The following is a 22,311-nucleotide window of genomic DNA, read 5'->3' on the forward strand; positions in this document are numbered from 1 at the left end:
CATGCTTCAAAGTTCTATCTAATTGCTTCTATTTATGAAAAAAGTAAAGCGTAAGTATATATTACAACCAAATTCCCAAAATGGTTGCTCTCATTTACACATTTAATTGTTTCTTTTGTCAGATGGATAAACACGTCAGTCAGATGTAACTGAAAATCAGCCCTTTGTCAACATATCAGCTCGCAGTCGCTTAAAGCGTTTTCTGACTGTCACTCTGCTCTAATAAAATCCCTATTTTATAATCACAGCATCATCTGACAAAATCAAGAAACTAAAAGACAACATCCATGGAGGGATACTTACAAGATCTTCCACAGAGAAAGTTTAAAGCAACAGAATATCTTCAACATTTTTTCCACACCGTCGCAGTATGGGACATATTTTAATCAGTGACTTGATTACCCTGCTCTGCATGTATAAAGGAACAAGGACAGTGATCCAGATAATTGACCATGTCAAACTGTAAACGCAGATTGACTCAACTGTGCATGTAACTGTGAACATGTAAAAGATCGTTGTTTTGCCTGTTTTTTATAAGGGAATACATTTTGAACCTTCCACCTTTTGGCCGTGTGTGACTGGTAGCATAGGTGCTCTGAAATTTATAAAACTTCACTAAAAGTAAACATTGCTTTGACAATACAAGAAGTTGAAGTCTATTCGGGGCTCACAGATTCAGAAAAAATGTCATTATATTCCTTGACATGATGATGATGAAAAATCCTCGCTGCCACACAGTGAAGGGCACAGTCACAGTGAGTCACAATCTGATTTACATACCATAGGCAACAGGCAGACTGTAAATCATTATCATATAGTGGGGGCTGTGATGGAGATGAACGAGGTTTGCTCTCAGCGGCTCCCACGAGCAACCTGTGGAGGCCAAGACATGGATCTGTGATTAAAGCACAGCCAGGCCGAAGGCTGAGAGATCCCCTGCTGTGAGGATTAAGTTGTTGGTGGTGAAGTTGTAGGTTAAATTTCAGCCTTGGGCAAGACAAACTGTACATACAAATGTGCGTTTACACAGAAAATGTGACAAATGCATTGTGGCAACGTTGAAATATTCTGTAGGTGTCACTTACGCAGAAAAAACATTCAGAATATTAGGTAGAATAATGCAATATTATGCAGTCATTGGAAATAGCAAAATGTTATTAGCTGAAAAGAGAACTGAGGTAATAAATATGTTTTGGCAGCTTAGAATAAATTAAATCTGAAAGAAAACACCAAAAACTGCAGAACATGTAGCTTCGTCTAATGGTTTCTCGTCTCCGCTGACCAGTTGTCCAGTACCAAAAGATGTCGTCTTTACTCTCATATTGGAGTTGAGGGTTTAGAAAATATTGATGTTTAAGAAAATGTCATGATATTTACCTAAAATGATGGAGACAATTTATCCCTTAAGCAAAATAGGTCATGGTTAACATTAACTGAATAACCGAACAGGCTTATATTTTCGGGCTACGGTTGAGTGCAAAGCTATGTGACAAACAAGGGGCAGCGTGGGGTTTGACAAGACAGGAGGATATCAGATTTGTTAAAAGGAAGATGGTTCAGATTTACTGAGATACTGAAATTTTGCTCATTCTTTTAATTTGTTGGCCAAAGAGCGTCGCCGCACACCAGAGAGTTTAGTCACCGCAAACAAATTACTGTGGTGCCCACAGCTGATTCTGTGATGGATCTGGAAAGAAACACCATCGGCTTATAATCGAAAACATTTCAACTCTGCAGAAAATATTGTGATCGTTTGTGTCAAAGTGCGATGGCTTGTCAGTTTAATGTTCCCTGTAGATTTTGTGACCACCATCGTCACTATGAAGTACTGCTTTAAATTTAATTGAGGATTCTCACGCTTTGTGGGTGACTCGATTCGCATTTCTTTTAGATGCCCTGTTTATATATATTTACCAAGTGGATTTGAAGGCTGGTCACATTACTCATCACAAACGCCGTAGATTACATGTAAATTTTGCATGCCAAGTTGTCAGATAATGATATGATATGATGATAGATCATTTCTCATGACTGGAGCTGGGCCCTCCAAAGTGTTAAGCTTTTTAATCGGAGTTACGGGGATAAGCGCTGTTATTTATTTAAAGGAAAATGGAGGATAATTAGATTTGTTTGACGTGTTTGGACCTGCTCTGTCTGTGTCCCACTATGCAGCTCGTCCTTTGGCGTCTCCTCTGCATAAATGGTAGTTTTTTCTGCTTGAAAGCCAGGCTTCAAACAAAACACGAACATCAGACTCAGTATTATTCATTTGATTTCACCCTCTTGTCAGTTGACAATTCAATTAGAAATCTGTTTTCAGAATTAAGTGCTGTCACTTACCAGTGCATGCCTTCTTTAAAATGAAAAAAATAAATCCTCCATCGTGAATAATTCAGTGACCACTGTTAAAGAAACATATCGGTGACCATGACTGAGCTAAGAAGCATTAATAGTTGTCTTTACAGGAAATACACTTTGAAATAAATGCTGAGATTAAAATACAGTTTTGAAAAACAGATATTTTTTATATGAACACAGAATTAAAAATCACACAATCACTCAAAATATCTCCAAAATGTATGATTCAGTAGTTTCCTCTTGTACAAAAAGCCTTTTCCGCACTGATTCCCTGAACTACCAGGTGAGTATGGTCTTAATTAGCTGGGAATTTCTGCTTTGTGGAAATTGGTCGTGTTAAATTAATCTTATCTGTGGAACTTGAACCTTTTTGGGAAACATTCACATGCACAACACCGTCTGCGTTGGCATGAATAAGAGCTAATGTTCCCTGTATCCATCCAGTTTGTATTTAAGCACAAAGAAGCAGCAAAGAGAGTTTGTTCATGTGCCGTTTCCGTGATGATGTGTTAAGGTCAAGCTTCCACTCGGCAGAATGGTTCACGGCTGGATATGGGCATAATTACCCATCTTTGACATAGCTGTCCTTGAGCAGGAAATGAATATTCCTCTGCTGTGTGCAGGGTCATTGGATGTGTGCTTCAGATTTAATAGACGCCATCACGATGATGCAGACACACACGTGCAACAGGACACAGTGGTATACTGTAGCAGGCACATTCACATCAAAAAAAAAATAATTCTATTGCCCCCAATACAAGATCCTTGAAAGTGATTCCTGTGCTGCACACAGCCACAGCCTCTCTCTGCCCGCTGATCCACAGCAGGGACAACACTGCAGCAAAACCACCCAGGACGAATGCACCACAAAAAAAAAGAGCCGGTTAAGGAATCCAATAATATACCATCCAGGTATTGAGCAGATTGGTCCCATGGCTGCTCTCTGATCCCAAAGGATCATTAAATGGACTCAAAGTAACCATTTTAGACGTCAACGACTAGAATAAAGTAAAACATATTGTGTGTTTTTATACCGAAGCTAATTGAATATATTACAACTTCAAGTGGATTTTAAACATCAGTAACACAAATCAAGGAAGAAGAAAAACATAACTTAGAGCATGTGTTTACAATGAATTCAAATAAACTAAGGCGTTAATGTGGCAACAGCAGCCAGTCCAGCCTTAAGCAACCTGTTACAAAGGCTTTGTGACAATCTGTGTTGTGGTGTTTTTCTGCATGTAAAAGAAAAAAGACGAGACATTTCTGCCAAAATGTAGCAGGAGTCACTCAGCTGCACACCTGGCGAATGAGCCTGATAGCAATGTGGCAAGTGACACTAAGCTGAAAAAAAGTCTTTGGCATGGACACTGTCTGAAATTTAAAATGATACCACAGGGTTACCCAGGGTTATTTTTTTTTACGATTTATGTCATAAAAACTTCTCTTTCTCTGACCTCCAGGCCCCCCAGCTCGGCACCCTGATGGGCGTCTATCTGCCGTGCATCCAGAACATCTTCGGAGTGATCCTCTTCCTCAGGATGACCTGGTTGGTGGGAATCGGAGGCGTCATCGGGACCTTCGTCATCGTCTTCATGTGCTGTACCACAGTGAGTCTTTTACCTCGTTTTGTTTTAGCTCTAGTTTGTCCTGAAGATCAGAATTTCACAAATGAATAGTGAATGAGTCAACATATAATGACTTATAAGGCAGCAGGTGTGCATTGTAAAAGATACCAAATATTGTATTCACCATTATAAGCTTTCCTAGGAGCAATAAAGGTTCCAGAGCTAGATGGAGGAATATACTGCATAACAGTTCAAAGTTTCTGTTTGAAAGCGGTTATAACTTTCATTTATCTTTTTAAGTGAGGCCATTGCAGGGAAAAAAATAGCCATCTAAAATTTCGATCTGCTTATTACGTTCTTAAATTGTTCCTTTGTTGCTATTCAGTGGTCATAAAGATTTTTCTGACAGTCAAAATTCAATTAGTCTCCTGGGTAGGCGGAGTCAGCCCTTTTATACACGTTACCATACGATATTTAGTTATTTAAACAAGAAGAGGGTCTTTAGATCGGGGGACAAAGACGAGCTGCGCAGAGTCCAGAAGGAACTCCGGCTGAGGATCAGGAAGGGGAAGCACAGCTACAGGAGGAAACTGGAGCAGAACAATGCCAGAAACATCTGGAGAGGTCTGCAGAACATCTCAGGCCACGGAAAACGGGTTGGAAGAAACCCAACCTGTGGGGACAAGGACACCCCCCCTTACCCACTCTGATCCCATCTATGGATACTCTCCACAGACCACACTCCCCACCCCAGTCACCCCCCTCTCCATAACAGATGATCAGGTGAGGAGTTAATTTAGGAAGATCAAGGCAAGGAAGGCCCCGGGCCCTGACGGCATCTGCCCAAGACTGCTGAAAGACTGTGCAGACCAGCTCTGTGGTGTGGTCATGCACTTGTTCAACCTGAGTCTGAGCCTAGGGAAAGTTGTAGCCCCGTGGAAGACCTCCTGCGTGGTCCCTGTTCCTAAGGTACCACGCCCCAAGGAGCTAAACCACTTCAGGCCTGTTGCCTTGACTTCACACCTGATGAAGACCATGGAGAGGATCATCCTGGGTCACCTACGACCACTGGTGGGCACACATCTGGACCCCCTGCAGTTTGCTTACCGGCCTGGTGTTGGGGTGGACGACGCAGTAATCTTTTTACTGCACAGATCACTGCTTCACCTGGAGGACAACGGGAGCACTGGTAGGATCATGTTTTTTGACTTCTCCAGTGCTTTCAACACTATCCAGCCATCACTGCTCAGGGTGAAGATGGCTGCATGGACTACAGACTACCTCACCAACAGACCACAGTATGTGAGGCTGCATAACTGACGTGGTGCTCTGCAGCACAGCTGCCCCTCAGGGTACGGTGCTCTCTCCTTTCCTCTTCACCCTGCATACATCGGACTTCACACACAACACAACATACTGCCACATCCAGAAGTTTTCCGATGACACATTGTTGGATGTGTTTCTGAGGATAACAAACTGGAATACAGGACGGTCATCAAGGACTTTGTCAGCTGGTGTGAGATGAACCATCTTCAGCTTAATACCAGCAAAACAAAGGAGATGGTCGTCAACTTCAGGAGGAAAACACCCCACTTCACACCGGTGAACATCCAGGGATTGGACATTGAGATGGTGGAGACCTACAAATTCCTGGGTGTTCACCTCAACAATAAACTGGACTGGACTGATCACACACAAGCCCTCTACAAGAAGGGCCAGAGTCGCCTTCACCTGCTGAGGAGACTGAGGTCCTTCGGTGTGTGCAGGGCTCTCCTCAGGACCTTCTACGACTCTGTGGTAGCTTCAGCCATTTTCTACGCTGTGGTCTGCTGGAGAGGGGGCAAACTGATCAGGAGAGCGAGCTCTGTCCTGCACTGTCCCCTGGACTCCATAGAGGATGTGGGTGAGAGGAGGATGTTAGCTAAGCTGACATCCATGATGGACAACTCCTCTCACCCCCTCCATGACACTGTGGGGTCCCTGTACAGCTCCTTCAGCAGCAGACTTTTACACCCACCGTGCAAGAAGGAGAGGTTCCGCAGGTCTTTCATCCCGCCAGCTGTCAGACTTTTCAACACATGCACCCACTGATCATGTTGTTGCCTTTCCATTACAATCCACCACTCACACAGAGATTTTTCTTTATCCGTATTTATTTATATTTTGTTCATTTCAACTTCATAATGTGCAATATTATTTATACTAGGTCACTTTACTTTTTGGTCACCCCCGTTGTGGGATGAATAAAGTAAAATCTAATCTAATCTAATCTAGCCTTTTTTCTTTGAAAAATTGTAAACTTAACTTAATTTCTACGTCTCACCTTTTAAAGACACATACATGATACATTTTGGTCGTAAATATATCTATAATCCTTTTTCCTAAGGCTCAGTTATTTTCAAAGGCAGCTGTTTATTAGGGACTTTTTCAGCTTCAGATGGGATGTCATTAGGATAGTGCAGTGGGATGAGCTTGAAATAAATGTCATGTTCATCATGACACCAGGCTTAGTGGGGCCCGCTAATATGATTACCTGGCCAGCAACCTGCTAAAAAGTCTGAAGGCGAGTGCAACTCTATGTGAAGCTACAGATGTATTTACAGCAAACAAGTGCGTGTGCTTATAAAAGCTGCTTCAGCCTCTACTCTGCTGACCTGTATGACCAGCATTAAGCCATCAATTTAACCCGCTGACAGCTGACAGTTTTATGCTTTTATTGTCTGATGAATATCATCAATATTTCCACATGCCTGAGTAGTATTTCTGACCCAGCTTAAAACCAAATAAAGCCAATACCAAGGCAGTAATTTAAGGAAGGAAGTGTACATTTTTTTTCTAATTTGGGCAGGTTAATGTTACCTAGAATAATGTACCTGTACCTGAACTGACACAACATTTGCTAGTAAGACTAACTTTAAAGAGTTTGCACCAAACTGGGTTGTCGAAAGAAGGAATATCCCAGGTGCCACACATTCAATCTGGAAAAAGGACAAAATGGATGCTGACATGCTGCGATGTTCTGCTGTTTCCATCACTGTCAATGCCACAGAGTTGTTGTCATGTGTTACAGTGACTTTGGACTGACACCCTGAAGTGGCCTTGAGACTCAAATTACGCTCGACACTGTCCCACAAGATCGATGGTGCTGCTGCCTATTATCAGAGTGCCTGCTACAAAATGATTGTGTTTGACTAGTTTGATGCATTTCATTGTCAGGAAGCGTTTATTGTGTTTCTGGTGAAAAGCCGAACATCTCGTCTCTTCCTAGTGCTTTTCTGCTGAAAGGAGCTTCCTGCCAGATATCATGGACATATTATAGACTATTTCAGTTAGAATTTGAGCCTTTGGATGCATAATCCAGTGCTTCTTTTCTTTTTAATACAAACTATGAGGTCAATCGGCTGTCAGAGCTGTACGTTTATTTCTCTCTGATTTGCACTGTGTGTTATGGCAGGTCTGTATGTTGGTATGTGAGTGTGTTTGTGCAACCTAGATTTTTCTCTTGCACTTGAGTGTATTTATAGAACAACCCCCTCAAATCTCTACCATGGCAAAGTTGCCAGCGCAGATGCAATTCCTGCATGCATTCCTTCCAAATCATGTTTCTATGACAATATAAAGAGAGCTTTGAAATGACACTGTATGTTTTGCAAATGATCTACATATTTGTAGATTGAATTGATATGTAAGTGTAGTAAACTCATATCTGAGGAAATCTTTTTTTAACATTACCTCTAAAAGAAAAAAAAAGGTAGTAATGTTACATTTTTTATGTATATATTAATATTTCAGATATGCTATTATCTATCTAATGATTGAAAGGACCTTTTTTTTTTTATATTTTCCAAAAGAGAATAGATTTCATGAAGCTCCTGAAAAAGAAAAAAGGTTCCTGAATTATGCTAGAAATAGTATAAAAGAAAAAAGCCTGAAAGATCAAAGCTTGTTCAGACTCAGTTTGACAGGAAGCCCGCACACGCACACAAACATACTTCATTTCCTTTGCTCATACGCACACATTAACACTACAGTTTCCCGTGTACAAACCAGAGTATGTTTAAGCTCTAAAACACATACTCTTCCTCCTCAGCTTCACGCACACACACTTGCATCTCTTATCAGTCACACCGAGCTCATAGCAGAGTCCTGGGGCGATAAGCCTGAGCATGAACAGTGTGTGAGAAACCCCCACCTCTCTCCTCCTGAGCTTCTTACATAACACACAACCACCCAGACCTCCAGGGGTTGCCAGCAACACAAGAGAGGAGTGTGTGCGTGTGTGCATACATGCATTCCACCTGAGTGAAAGCCGCAGGATTTTTGTAAAGGAATCGCAGATGCTGTGGAGCTTGATAATATACAGCGTGACCCTTATGCTTTATTTACATGACTGACAGGATATCACTGACAGCGCACTTTTCCTCAGATGCTTAATCACATTTCTGTTGTCGAACACTTACACGCGTAATTTTTCCGTCACACAACCTTCATGTGAAACCGCTCTGACACATCAACCATTGAGCATGAAATTATACACACAACCAACCACTTTAAGAGTCAGCACACTGCAGATATCACCCTCCAAGCCGGTATATTCAAACATCTGCTGTGTGTCGTATTTTTATCCCACATAATGAATGCAGGCTTGTCAGGAAGATGAAATGAGGTTTAATATTCTCGATGGAAACTCGTGTGTTGTTCAGCCTTCCTCATTACTCCCAGGTCTTGAATCCAAATGCTGTGAGGGGAGAGGGATGTCTGCCCTCTGTCATGACTCATTTAAATACTAAGGATGCTTTCATCTCTTTCATTTTTTCCTCTCATCTCTTTCACTTCCTCTATGTCTCCAAAGCTTTTTGTTCCATTTCACTCCATTTCACATTATTTTCCTTCTCTGCTTCCTTTCTTTTATGTTTTTTTGTCTTGTCTCCTCTTTTTTCCCACCTGACATCTTTTTTTGTCCTGTTCAGCCACCTCTATCCACCTCACTCTCACAACCTCATCTCAGTCCCCTTGTGATCAGCTTCGATCCTCGCTGTCAGTCTGAAAGTAAAAATCACCTGCATCTCCTTCATCTGACACTTTTGCCTTCCATGCTATGCCATCCACGGGGATTTCAAGTGATAAACAGCACGCTGAAAATAGTCTTCTGTCTGGCTATATTTGAATTGATAAAGTTGTACTTGTACAAAACTATTCTGCATTTGTGTAATGAAGCACGATAATGACGCACCCTCTCAGGGCAGAAACTCATTTCTACTCAGCTCTAAGGTCGACTAAAGGGCACATCTGAGTTTGTTTGTAGCTTTGGGACAAAACAGACCGAAGATGTCCTCTGCAGTCAGAGTTAGGGAATGCATCAGCCAGCAGACTTCTGTTAAAAATGTAAATTCTCAAATACATTCATCTGGCTCGTCTGTAACCACTATGGCTTAGCAACAATTCAATCTTTGCTGCCAGTCAGACTTTCTTTTGAAAGAAAATGGCTTTGTCTGATATGTAAGCTGTGTGCTGTTGTACCTCATGTGGATGAGACAGATGGCCGGGCGGCATAATCTGACAGTGTCTGCTGGCATGCTCAGAGGCCAGAGGGCCTTTGGGTACATGTTTGGAGGTACTGACTCCAGGTTTCAGAGAAAGCTAGCATTTACAAACCAAAATCCATCACACAGACTCTTAAACCGTCACAGTTTTAGGCTGACCGCATTGACTAAAAGTGGGACGATAAAACAGGCCACAGGCTCTGGGTCGGTGGGAGGAAAAAAAGATGCCACCAAGCCTGGCTTCTACAGCAGAACACTGCTGCTTTTAGTGCCAGTCCACCAATGGGCTGCTGATTCAGACGTGAGGTAATCAGGACAGGTAATTTGGCTTTTTGGCCATCAGCAGCCTGAAATGCCCAAAAATACTAATAGAAAATCCCAATATGCAATTAAATGTAGTTATTTGATCACCTTTATCTTATTTTTCTTTTTGACAGCAGCTGATTGATGATGATTGTTCATGTCGATGTCTGTTGTGATGCCCTTAATGTTATGTGTAATCATTAGGACGGTGCTTAAAGTAAAAGTAAAGTACATAATAATCAGATCTGTAGTGCTGTGTCACTCCAGTCACAGCAAAAGTTTTCTATCTGACAGGAGAAAAAAAATTATGATTGATGTGATTTTATGGTTCTTACTTTGCCCTGTCTGGAGCTTATTATTGTCCAGACAAAAATCTTTTGCTGTTTTAGTTTGTCACAAAAAAAAAGAACCTCATAAACCTACAAATTACTCATTGATCCAATTTCCGCTGTTTGTTTCTGCCCTTTTCCTTATAAAGATTTCTGTTCTCCCAAAGAACATGAAGCACTTGTCAGTGATAATACTGGAAGAAGTACCACTTAAAATTCTCAGTCATTTTCAAAAGAGCAGCCTCTCGATTTTACACAGAGGTAGCAGGCGTCTCATTTTTAGCCAGCCACCACTGAGATTGACAGCTGAAGTCACAGCTGTCACGACCAAGTTTATTGGATTTAGCTGTCTATGTGGCTAATTACAGTTTCACCCGCACATAAAGTGCCTGTGAAAAGATCTTAAATATGCAGTTGATGGTTGCATAAATTAAACTGTGCTAAAATACTGCAGCTGAAGCTCCACGTCTCAGAGAATAAGAATAAGCAACCTCATCAGCTGCTTCTCACTGCAGAAAGCACTGAAACAAAGGAGCATTTTACACTGTAAGCTAAAACTAATGAGTTCAAGTGACATTTACTGTTAAGTATGAACCAAAAAAAGCAAAAAGCAAGATGAGGCTGTCTTTCTGTACTAAGACAGTGTCTTAGAACAGAAGCATACTGAACACGGTGTAGTGATCTATAAATACTCTGATCAGCTACAACATCTGAACCACTAACAGGAGAGGAAGTAACATTGATCATTGCATTAATGTTCGAATGGAAAACTTTACTCCTGGCATTTGCGTGGATGTTGCTTTGATAAACACCACCCACCTAAATATTTTTCTATACAAAGCACATGAGAGTAGAACCTCCTGATGAGAGTGGCTCCCCAGGAAGGACAATACATCCGGACAAAAACTTCAATTTAACAGTTGAACTAAAGCTAGTTTTAGAGGAGCCAGGAAAAGAGTGATTAAAGTGCAGCAATATGGAAAGTAATACGTTTTTCTTGGTTTGGAAAGTATAATATTACCACACAGCAGGCTACAACTTTAAAGACCAAATTTCATTTATGGGGAGCAGAATTCATGAATTATCATGTTGCCCCTTTATTTTAGCAATACTGAAATATATGGAATTCAGCATCAAGCTTTTCCAATATGCATTACATTAATTCTATTAGATTGTATTGCCAGCATAAAACATCCATTGCTGGGTACATTGCTGGCGTTTCTCTACAGTTGCATGGTGATTCAGTGATTGGGTATGCAGCGGGCTACCTCTGCGTGGCTGCTGCCCACATCAGATAAAACACTTAAACAATTACTGTCTTATCTGCTGTGGTGGGAGAAGAGCTTGTGGCCTCATTATGACCAGATTAGACAGAGAAACAGATCCTCACTAACTCTTCAGTCCTGATCATCAGCCCACCGGGCCTTCAGGTGACACTAACCACATTACAGTCTTCACAGAGACAGATGTAATGACAGTCAAACATAGCCAAAGCCACCGACCTTGTGCTATTGTAGCTAATACCTGAACAACAAGAATGTGGGATGAATGTAGAAAATAAGACCAGTAATTTGAATTTTTCTTTTCTATGCACATACAGAGAACACCATATAAATGCAGTACTGTATCGCTGCTTTAACATTAGACTTTTCATAACATTAGCTGTTATCATGGCACCATCCACATCAGTGATTGCTGCATTAAGATGTTTGCAAATCTGAAAGCTTTCCTGAACTATGCACAGCTAAATGAGTAACACTTTAAAGTGGAGTCATATTTTAGGAATAAAACATCAACTTAAACAGCATAATTATTTGCAGATATTGGCATATTATAATCTAAAAACAGAATAATTACAGCAGTGAGTCAGTGAGAAAATAGCTTTCGGAGCTCTTATTTCTACCAGACTCTTCAGACTCGTCACATCTCCTCCTCATGCTTCTGTCTGTCGCTGTCTTTCATGTGCAGACATTGTAAACATATACTGAGAAACTGAACAGTGGCATTTGAAAGAATGATAAAATCATAATGCATTCTTTCAACTGTCAAACACACCATGTTTCTCTCGGTCTCAGTCACCCTCACAGCTGCTCACCTTGTCTTTTTTCTCTATATATTTTTTTTTCTGGCCTGTTCTTCCACTAACTGCACACGTCTTTCCCTCTCATCCTCTGCAGGGCAGTGAGAGCTGGCTGTCAGCGTTGAATGCAGCTCCACTCGAGCGTACTCTTACATTTCTTATGGTGTTCTATCACCCACTCAGTACCATACTTACATTTGAGTTGTGATTAGCTGTCTGAATGTGCTCTGACAGCTGTTGACAGGCCCTGTGGTGTTTTTATTTATTCAATCAAACAGCAGGAAGATGTAGCTTTTAGCATAGCTGTAAACTGCCATTGTCCCTACAGAAAGACTGTTTGTTTGTTTGTTCACTTTACTTCTAAAAGTAGACATGTGATTACATAATTATTTGCCATGATAACAGCTCTAGGAAAAGTATTGTCTGCCTTCCGTGGCTCACACAGAAATATCTCATCAACTATCAGATAGATTACGAAGATATTTACAAAGACATTTCTGATAGCCTGAGGATGAAACTTAATGACTTAAGAAATCCATTGACTTTCTCTTCCGCACCAATGTGATGTTCACATCGTTACATAAGTTCATTATGAGGGACTTTCAGCTGCAATGTCAGACTAACTGGGATATGCCTATCTCATATATAATCTTATCTAATTTACACAAAGAACACTTTTGTAAAACCCCAATTCCAAAGATATTGGGACACAGTGTAAAATGTAAATAAAAATAGATTGCAGTGATTTGCAAATCCCAAAAAAAACAAAAGAAAACATGTTTCATTCACAATAGAACCTATTGTGCAATATTATACAACATACAATATTTTAAGCAAGGCATTTTTCTATTTCATGACTAATATTAGCTCATCTTGAATTGGACGACAGCAACCTGTCTCAGAATAAAGTTGGGACACGAGCACCAAAAGACTGGAAAAGTAAATCCTACTACAAAGAAATAGCTGGAGGAACATGTTGCAACTAATTAGGTTAATTGGCAAAAAGTCAGAAGCATGACTGAGTCTCTGCAGAGTCTCGCAGAAATGAAGAAAACGCTTTTTTATAGTTCATCATCCAAAGTACATAATATCATCAAAAGATTCTGAGAATCTGGAGACATCTCTGTGCACAATGGACACAGCTCACAATCATTATTCGGTGTCCATGATCATCACGTGGCACCGCATTAATAACAGATGTGATTCAATCATGGAAAGCTTTATCATGCAAAGAAGAAGCCAAATGTGAATGTGATCCTGAAACACTGTCCTTTTTTCTGGGCCAAAGCTTGTTTAAAATGGACTGAGGCAAAGTGGAGTCTGGTGTTCTCCAGTTTGTTATCAATGCTCAGTTCAAAAGTCTGCATCTCTGATGGTACATAAGTGCCTATGGAGCGCCATCAAGTCTTTTTCAGCAAGTTTTTTTGTCTGTTGAATGTCTTGTTAGAAAATGTAGCTGATAAAAATCTGCTAACGTGACTTTCTTTGATGGTTCTTAACTATTCTACTTCATCATTAAGTCAAAAAATGTAATTGATTAAACTCTTTGATGATTTATTAAACTAATTATATCCCCATCTGCCTTAGCTGTACCCTCAATTTAGTGCTAATTGTCAAAAGTTGAAGTTACAGTCAGACTCTCTGCTTCCAGTCTTTGGGACAATGTGATTAAAAACTGTGGAGTCATAGAGCTGCAAGCACAGGTGTAAACTCTCAGAAGCGTTTGTTAGTTATGGAATTTGTAAAGTTAATTTATAAAACCTACTGATATAAAACTGTACTTAGTCATGCTATACATCAGGGTTTTGATGAAAGAAAACATCGAGTGCAACTGGTAACATTTCAAACGCTGGAAGGATGAGAAAGTCAGTAGTCATGACCTCTTCCTCGCAGAATATTCAGAATCTGATAAATATGATCTCATTTTTCTCTTCTCCCCGTAGACCATGCTGACTGCCATCTCGATGAGTGCCATCGCTACCAATGGAGTGGTGCCAGGTGGGTAAGCAGACGCTGGTGCCATACAGTCATCTCTGTTTGAAACTGTCTGCTTCGAAATTTCTATTTTCCCTGATTGCTTTTGGCACGTAACTCCGAGCGCAGCTTGATATCACCAGAAATATTAAGAGCTTTAGTCTGCGCTCTTGTGGACTTTAACTTCTTCGTCTCACAACATTATTTACACAAAATAAAGCACCAGCCAAATGCCTGCTATGGAGATCTGATTTGGGAGGTTTGTGTCTGTATGAGGACACATTAATGTACACATGCAGTGTAGCTCCATTTTGTAATGTGTAGCTACATAGTAATGGTGCCCTGTTTCTTACCAGTTGGAGTTCATGCTGCAAGGGTCAGAGCAAATTACAGGCTTGTAGAGAAGCAGGGATCTTTATGCCAATTATAACTGTCTGCTCTATAACTGGTAGAAGCCTTTATGCTGCTGCAACGTACTGATTAAGGTCTATTTAGTTATGCCCAATTAATTAATTTGCACACGGTTGCACACAAGTACAAAGGCCCTGTGTTGAGATGCAGGGATAAGACAATGTTGATGTTGCAGCATTCTATGACAAAAACCAGCAGAGTAAGAATTACAACTACTAGAAAGCTATAAGACACTGTTTAAATAAATCAGTGATGCTAGTTAAAGTATCATAATTGGTTGCGATAAATCGCAATGACTAATATATCCACTTGACATCAACTAATTAAAGGAGAAGGCTCGGCAGGTGAGATACATTTGTTTTGAGTATAGTTGCATTAAAAGAATAAAATAAGTTCTCAATTGATTGCAATTTTCTACAGAAAATTTTAATTATAACTGCTTGACAGCACTAAAAATGACACATTAAGGGTTGTTTTAGATTATAGATTGCATCATTATTGTTGATGAAAATTGAAACCTTTTTGTCATTTAAGTAAAGCTGCCAAACATTTAGTGGTTGCAGGATGACAAACTATAATTTGAATTATTTTCATTTCTTTTTGCGAATGCGCACTTTCACTAGCTGTTAATCATTAGCTCCATCAATTATAAGTCAATTTGTTAATCAAGCACTTTTTCATGCAGATCCAAACATGTTGCACACAAATGTCAGAGCCAACATCTTATTAATAGAGATGATTGATGATGCTTCATGTTATTGCTTCATACAGAAGAAATGTTGTGCACACCAACATACAAACACCACACAGCATTTGTTCTATTTTGTGTTTGCATGCAGCTGGAGGCTCCTACTACATGATATCCCGTTCGCTGGGCCCTGAGTTTGGTGGAGCAGTGGGGATCTGTTTCTATTTGGGAACCACCTACGCTGGAGCCATGTACATCCTGGGAGCCATCGAGCTGCTCCTGGTAAGAAACATCCTATGTCAGTGTGTCTGTGTCCACTCCTCTTTTGATCTGTTTCTGTCATCATCAGGTCAGTGCTTCTATCAGGTGCATACGCTCACCTTTTATTTTTTTATTTTTGCCACTGACAGTATCAACAGACTGTCAGAGTCAGAGGATGGTAAGGAGAGTGTGGAGTGGAAAAGTGACTGAAAACAAGTGTTCAAGAGCCAGTTCAGCTTAGAATGTCTTAAGCAATCAAACTTGACTTTGCACAAAGTGATCCACCGCTCTTCATGTACATCGCACACTTTTTAAAGTAACATTAGAGAGTTAAAGTAACACTACAGTTGTGCGATGTAACACATCCAATAAAGTGAAAGTGTATATTAGTATAGCCAACATTTCGTCAGACAGCTAAATGCATTAGAATTTCGAACTAAAAATCAGTCCATTAAGACTAGGGTCAACTTGCAGTCGCTTAAAGCATTTCCTGACTGTCGCTCTGCTCTAATAAAATCCTGATTTGCTGCATCATCTGACAAAATCACCATTCAGATAACTTAAAGACAATGACATGATGCTGCTCATCAACAACAAATGAAGAGGGCACTGAAGGGAGATTCCTGATTAGTGGGGAGTGATCACTCAATTCACATTTTTTTCTCCCCTAAGAATCTCTCTTACTCTAAGGTGATGTCAGCGGTATTGTGTAGCAATTGCAGCGCCGCCCCTCGTGAATATTGCCCCTTTGATCAGATTAAATTGTTATTGCATAATATATGTGTACACCATGTTCTTGTGGTCCAAGGAAATCTGGAGAGAAAACTGAAAACAGTTCATGAGCCAAACAACACCAGCAGCACGAGGGTATTTAAAAATCAATCACTGATGTCTACTGACATTGGGTCTAAACTTTCTTTTTCTTATACTTAAATCAGGGTTTTTGCACCATTGAATTAATGTTAGTGTAGCTGATATCAGTCTTATCTTCCAACTCCAACAACAGGAACGTTGAGATATTTAGGTTGCAGTGTTTCTATAGCAACCTCTGATGCTTGTTAATCTCATCCATTCTTGTCACTATTTTTGTTGCTCAGCAGCAGGAAGATGATCCCCTCATTTTTAATCTTCCCTACAAGCCTCGGATTGGTTCAAATTTTCTGATAAGGAGAACAGCTGTCCGTGAGCACAAGAGGTCTTGAACCAGGGTGAAAATGGCCAAAAAAGAGCAGATAAACCCTCTGCATGCTGTTTCCGTCTCAATTCCAGCACATTATTTTGTGCAGAATGTAATCTATTATATTCACGTTGTTTTTCCTCCTCGCTGCACTCTGCAACCATTTAAGTCTCTTATTAGTCTTCTTCAATGTGAATTCTGGTTTTGTGAAGAAATGCTGGGATGTTTTTATTATTCACATCCTTCTCCCCTTCTTTTGCCTTTGTCTCCACATATCTTCCTCTGCAGTGCCCCATTCTTCATGGAATAATGGATAATTACGTAAAAACTGCATTAGCGAGTCATCAAGACACTGGTGGAGTAGCAAAACCATTCCTTGAAACAGCTTTCAACGCTTTAGTCCACTGTTATCAGCAAACTAGAATATACATTTTTCATTCTTTTATTATTCTTCTTCTGGTTGCCTATAACAGTTATGCAGAGTTTGATCATGCCTGGAGGTTAATTCTGTCTTCTGGGTCAAAGCTGGCTTAGTTTCCATTGTAAAATAACAATCCCTGCAGAATTGTGAGAAGGGTTGATGTGAAAAGGGTTGATTTGAATATGTTTCATCCTTCCACCCATGCCAAGAACACTAACTGAAGGTGCTATTTAAAGAGGCATGAACGGTTCACAGTCAGGCAGGAGATTTGTTTGCCCAGTGATATGCTGTTATTAGCATCAGATCTGCTTCTCCAGCCAATTGTCCGAATTCAGCCACAGCTTCCTGCTTGTTTTTTCAGTTCTCTCACAGCTCTCTATGGTAGTTGAGTTGTTTGTGTTGGAAACCAAAGGATGGTTTAAAAAAAAAAAAAAAAGGCAGAAATTCCCGTGCTTATGTAACAGTACTGCATGAATCATCTGAAGCTGATGACATATACCGATGGACTAATTATGGGTTTGCTGTTTTATATAGTATGATGGGAGTATTCTAAGATTAAGTAATAGTAACTGTGTAATAATGACAGTAAATTTGCAATATTAATTCCATGCTTGAGTTCTTTAATTAAGCTGAATTAAAATAGTAGCCACTATGCTGCTTAAAGCTCCAGTAGAGGACGATTAATGTGGGCAGAGTTGTCTGCCTCACTCGCCTCATTCCTCCCTGCCTGTCTCACCTCTTTTAATACGTTTCTTCTTTCTTCTGTTACTTTTTTTTTTTTTCCCACCAAGAGTGAAATTTATTAAGTTCAGCATTGAACAGTGAAGCAGAGAAGCAGGTTTGTGACCCCTAAATCTGACTGTTTAAATCTCCAGACAGGCTGGAGAGAGTGATGTGAAAGTGTATGAGTAATACCTGAACAGTTACCTTAAAGATGACCATGAGTCACAGTGAGATTGTATGGAACTTTTATGGTACAAATAATGCAGTTGTGTTTTCCCTGGATACAGAAAGTGTAATAATAATAAGGATTTAACCCTCTTCTTCAGATCTATATAGCTCCCCAAGCAGCCATCTTTCCCCTGGAGGGTCTTGAGGGTGCTGAGGCGGAGGCTGCCCTGCTGAACAACATGCGCGTGTATGGGACAATCCTGTTGACCTCCATGGCTACGGTCGTGTTTGTTGGCGTTAAGTACGTCAATAAGCTGGCCCTGGTGTTTCTGGCCTGCGTCATCCTCTCCATCCTGGCAGTCTATGCCGGAGTCATCAAGACAGGCATAGATGCTCCCGACTTCCCGTAAGCAGTAACAACCAACACCGTCCAGCAGATTACGATTTGATCAGCTGAACATAACCAGAAGTCAAACTGGAGCACACCTGAGCTCTCATAATGCACATGTGATCATAGGTGATCAGGGGAGAGAGGAACAGCTCACCTGTAAGCTTTGCAGAACATGACTCAATACTGTACCAGTAGATTCAGTGCTAAAAGAAATCTACATGAACTCAAAAGCTTGTGAATGTTTTTGTAAATTCACTTTATCAGCCACAATTTTGCTCTCTGGGGTCCAAACTTTAAACACAAGACACTTTTTGGGGATTCATCTTTTTAAACAGTCTATTCTTACTGTTATAGTTGTTGCACCATGAAAAACCAAATTGTTCATGAAGTTAAGTGTGAACAATTGTAATTACATATTGTAACATTGTGACGTCAAGGCTTTGACAAACATTTTCTGCTTGTCTTTTCTGCAGGGTTTGTATTTTGGGAAACCGCACACTGATCTGGAAGACCTTTGATGTCTGTGCCAAGTCCATTGAGACAGCTAATGGGACAGTCACCACCCAGCTGTGGCGCATGTTCTGTGATTCACCTCTCCTCAACGCCACCTGTGACAGTTACTTTGCTGCCAACAACGTGACTCAAATCCAGGGCATTCCTGGGGTCACCAGTGGAGTCTTGGCAGGTTGGTTAATTCGTCTTAGATCTGCTAGCAGGTCTTTTTTTTTTTTACCACGTACAGTTTAAGTCGGCTGGGTCACTGTTAACTGAATAAGCCTTCGCCCATTCTTCTGCTCAAAAACTGAAGTATGATGAATTCATCATAAGATTTGGGCAACAGAAGATGTATGTCTTATTTTTTTTCCACAAAAAATATGTTGAGAGATGGAAAAACATAAATTTCCTTAATAAATGGTAAATGGACATGAGAAACCGGAGTAAAAAGGGTTGATAAAATTAGTGAGGAGGGCTGAAATCATGTTAGGCCATACTTTGGATAAGTACACCCTAACACAGGTACTTTTGAAAAAGGCGATTGTGTTACAGTGTGCATGCAACATTTCTGACAGGACTGACAGGTGATATCATACAGTTTCCTGCCCTTCAATGTATGGGTGAAGCAGCGAGGTCAAAAACAAAAGTAGTGTCCTGGATATGCAAAATTTCCCTCGTGATAACTACCTTGTTTTTAAAGTTGTCCCACCAACTCAAGGTCCAATCCTGTCTGGTCCAAAACCAGCGATGCTGGCACTGGGGTTCAGTATTATGTTGTTATATGTGGCAGCATTATCCAGTGCTTTGTTGGAATGGTCCATATAAACAAAGGGGGTATTGGTGAATATTTTACATGAAATGGGTCATCAACAGGACAATTATCTCAAACACAGCAGCAAATTGACAACAGAGTGTCTGAAAAGGTCTGAAAAATGCCTGGTATTTCCCAGTAAATCCTGTGTTAGGGTTTTACATTTGAAGATCACAGTCCGTAGTTAAGACTGTGCCCTTTGAAAATTATTCTCCTCTCTTGAAAGTACACATATTTTGCTATTTTGCAGCTTTGAATCAAAGAAGATTTAATATAATCTTTTTATATTGATAAATAACAAGAAACCTTTAATGTCACGTATGGTGACCTTTAACGCTGGCAAATATGTATTTTGAATTTCATGCATGCAGTTGATTTAGTTCGCAATCCAGAGATAATTTCACTTTGACACTGAACATTCTTTCTTTGTTTATCAGTGTCAAATAAATTTGAAGATACAATAGCAGACATTTTGATTCAATGTATGAAAACCTCATGGAAACAAAATCCACTACTAGCATGTTATATCATCAGTTTCAATGACATCCAAAAGTTATGTCTTTTCAACTATGTTAAAAAGATGTCCTCCAGGTAGTCTTAATATAATGCACCTGGTTTTCTAAAAGCCCTAAAAAAGTCACCATTTAGCCGCTTGCTTTAGTGTGAGATAATACTGCGTATAGATTTGGGAGCCGTGGGCTATGGCTAAGCCAAATGTCAGGATCCCTACAAAGTCACTGTGGGAAAGCAGTTACTTTTATGCTTGTTGTAACCAAACAACAAATGAAGAGGCTTAAACTAGTTGCGTACAATCTTGATTGAGGTATCACTAAATAGCCAAGGAGCAAGGTAGATTTAAATAGGGTTCAGATGAGAATTTAAAAGTATTGTACATTGCTTTTTCTGTTGTTTTTTTATCTAAATGTTTAGCTGTCCAAACCAATCATTAGCATAATTCTACAACTGTTTATGGTCAATTCAGAGAACCTGTTTGGGACCTACTATGAGAAAGGAGACTTAATCGCAAGGAAATACATGGTGTCAGTAGAAGAACAGGATGATCCTCTGACCAACTCTAACCGCTACGTGTTGGCTGACATCGCCAGTTTCTTCACACTGCTGATTGGCATCTACTTCCCATCTGTAACAGGTGAATGTTGTTTTCACAAGTTAATGTTGTCATTTGATGTTTCAGTTTTGTTGATTGTATTGATGGTTTACCAAACAGCTTTCTATGTGACACTGCTGATATTGTCCAAAATGTCAAGCTGTGTAATTACACGAGTCGACTGATTTTCTTCTGCTTAAGAACACACCACGTGTTTCTTTTTTAATACATTGTTTGCTTTCCGACTGTCTCTTAAGGAATCATGGCTGGATCCAACCGCTCTGGGGATCTGCGTGATGCTCAGAAGTCAATCCCCATTGGGACTATTGCAGCCATCACCACCACCTCTTTTGTCTGTATCCTCTCACTTCTGCCCCCTGCAGGACATCAGGGGCTATTGGACACGCTTGTGTAAAAAAAACAAAAAGTATAACTTAAAATTTTTAGATATAGAATTTGAAATTTGTAATTTCAGCTATTGGCCTGCAGGGAGCCTCATTATTAAAGGTCAGAATCTTAAATTTGAAAAGGCCACTACTGCAATGATACCAGTTGAATTTTAACATGCGGGTGTCACTAAAAGGGGAAACAACTGGCCTCTCTTTTAAAATCATGGTGGCTTCTGAGTCAGTTTAGTGTTTCACTACAGGGGATTTTTGTTTCTATATTAGGAGTATAATCATATTCTATGATGTAATTATTTTCTTTTTCACTTTGAATGTTTTAACCAGATGGCTTTAATACATGCTTAAAGATAAAAGGAAGATTATAATGAGGCAGCCATCTTGAATGTCCTCCAGTGTTTCTCTAAATAATCAGCTGTTGGTCTCCACAGATTTGATTAGGACTTCTAATCTTATCATCTGACTGCCTACGCAAGTGCAAGATAATAAACATTACATTGTGATTGATCTCTGAGATATAATCCTAAATTCAATCGATTTATGTCTGTTCTCAGTTGTTACAATAAACTGGTTTGTCAGATAATTAAATGCATCTTTGGAAGGAGAGGTGTCCAATTTTTCTAATAGAAAGAGAGAGACTCTATTCAGTATCAACGGTTTGAAAGAAATGCTAATTGTCTCTATGCAACAGCTTTATTTTCCTGATCAACAACTGCTCAGACATGTCCAGTGTGATTCTGTTTGGCGCCTGCATTGAGGGGGTTGTCCTCAGGGACAAGTGAGTCAATCCTTGCTTAACCCAAAAGTGATTATTCTCTTTAAATGTGCTCGTTTTTAACACTAAATAAGTCCAAGAGTGATGCTGTTTGTAATCTTGCAGCCCCGCTGTTGATCTCTTTTAGGTTTGGAGAGGGCGTCCACGGGAACTTGGTGATTGGCACGTTAGCTTGGCCGTCACCCTGGGTGATCGTGATCGGCTCTTTCTTCTCTACCTGCGGGGCGGGGCTTCAGAGCCTGACGGGAGCTCCCCGTCTTCTGCAGGCCATCGCCAAGGATGGCATCGTGCCTGCCCTTCGGGTCAGTCTGTCTGCTTTTTAC

The 22,311-nt window shown here is 40.2% G+C and overlaps 1 protein-coding gene across 3 annotated transcripts in view; it reads left to right on the plus strand.

The window, feature by feature from the left end:
• slc12a5a (solute carrier family 12 member 5a) overlaps positions 1-22,311 on the plus strand; it is a 172,293-nt gene that overhangs the window by 135,176 nt on the left and 14,806 nt on the right. For all 3 annotated transcript variants that reach the window (XM_075461557.1, XM_075461558.1, XM_075461559.1), the window contains exons 4-12: positions 3,822-3,968; positions 14,125-14,179; positions 15,406-15,536; positions 18,163-18,410; positions 18,869-19,080; positions 20,684-20,851; positions 21,067-21,165; positions 21,934-21,991; positions 22,116-22,290. In XM_075461557.1, the coding sequence (XP_075317672.1) occupies positions 3,822-3,968; positions 14,125-14,179; positions 15,406-15,536; positions 18,163-18,410; positions 18,869-19,080; positions 20,684-20,851; positions 21,067-21,165; positions 21,934-21,991; positions 22,116-22,290 (1,293 nt within the window). The remainder of the gene's footprint in view (positions 1-3,821; positions 3,969-14,124; positions 14,180-15,405; positions 15,537-18,162; positions 18,411-18,868; positions 19,081-20,683; positions 20,852-21,066; positions 21,166-21,933; positions 21,992-22,115; positions 22,291-22,311) is intronic.

This window comes from Odontesthes bonariensis, chromosome 3 (genome assembly GCF_027942865.1).
Source record: "Odontesthes bonariensis isolate fOdoBon6 chromosome 3, fOdoBon6.hap1, whole genome shotgun sequence".
Classification (NCBI taxonomy): Eukaryota; Metazoa; Chordata; class Actinopteri; order Atheriniformes; family Atherinopsidae; genus Odontesthes; species Odontesthes bonariensis.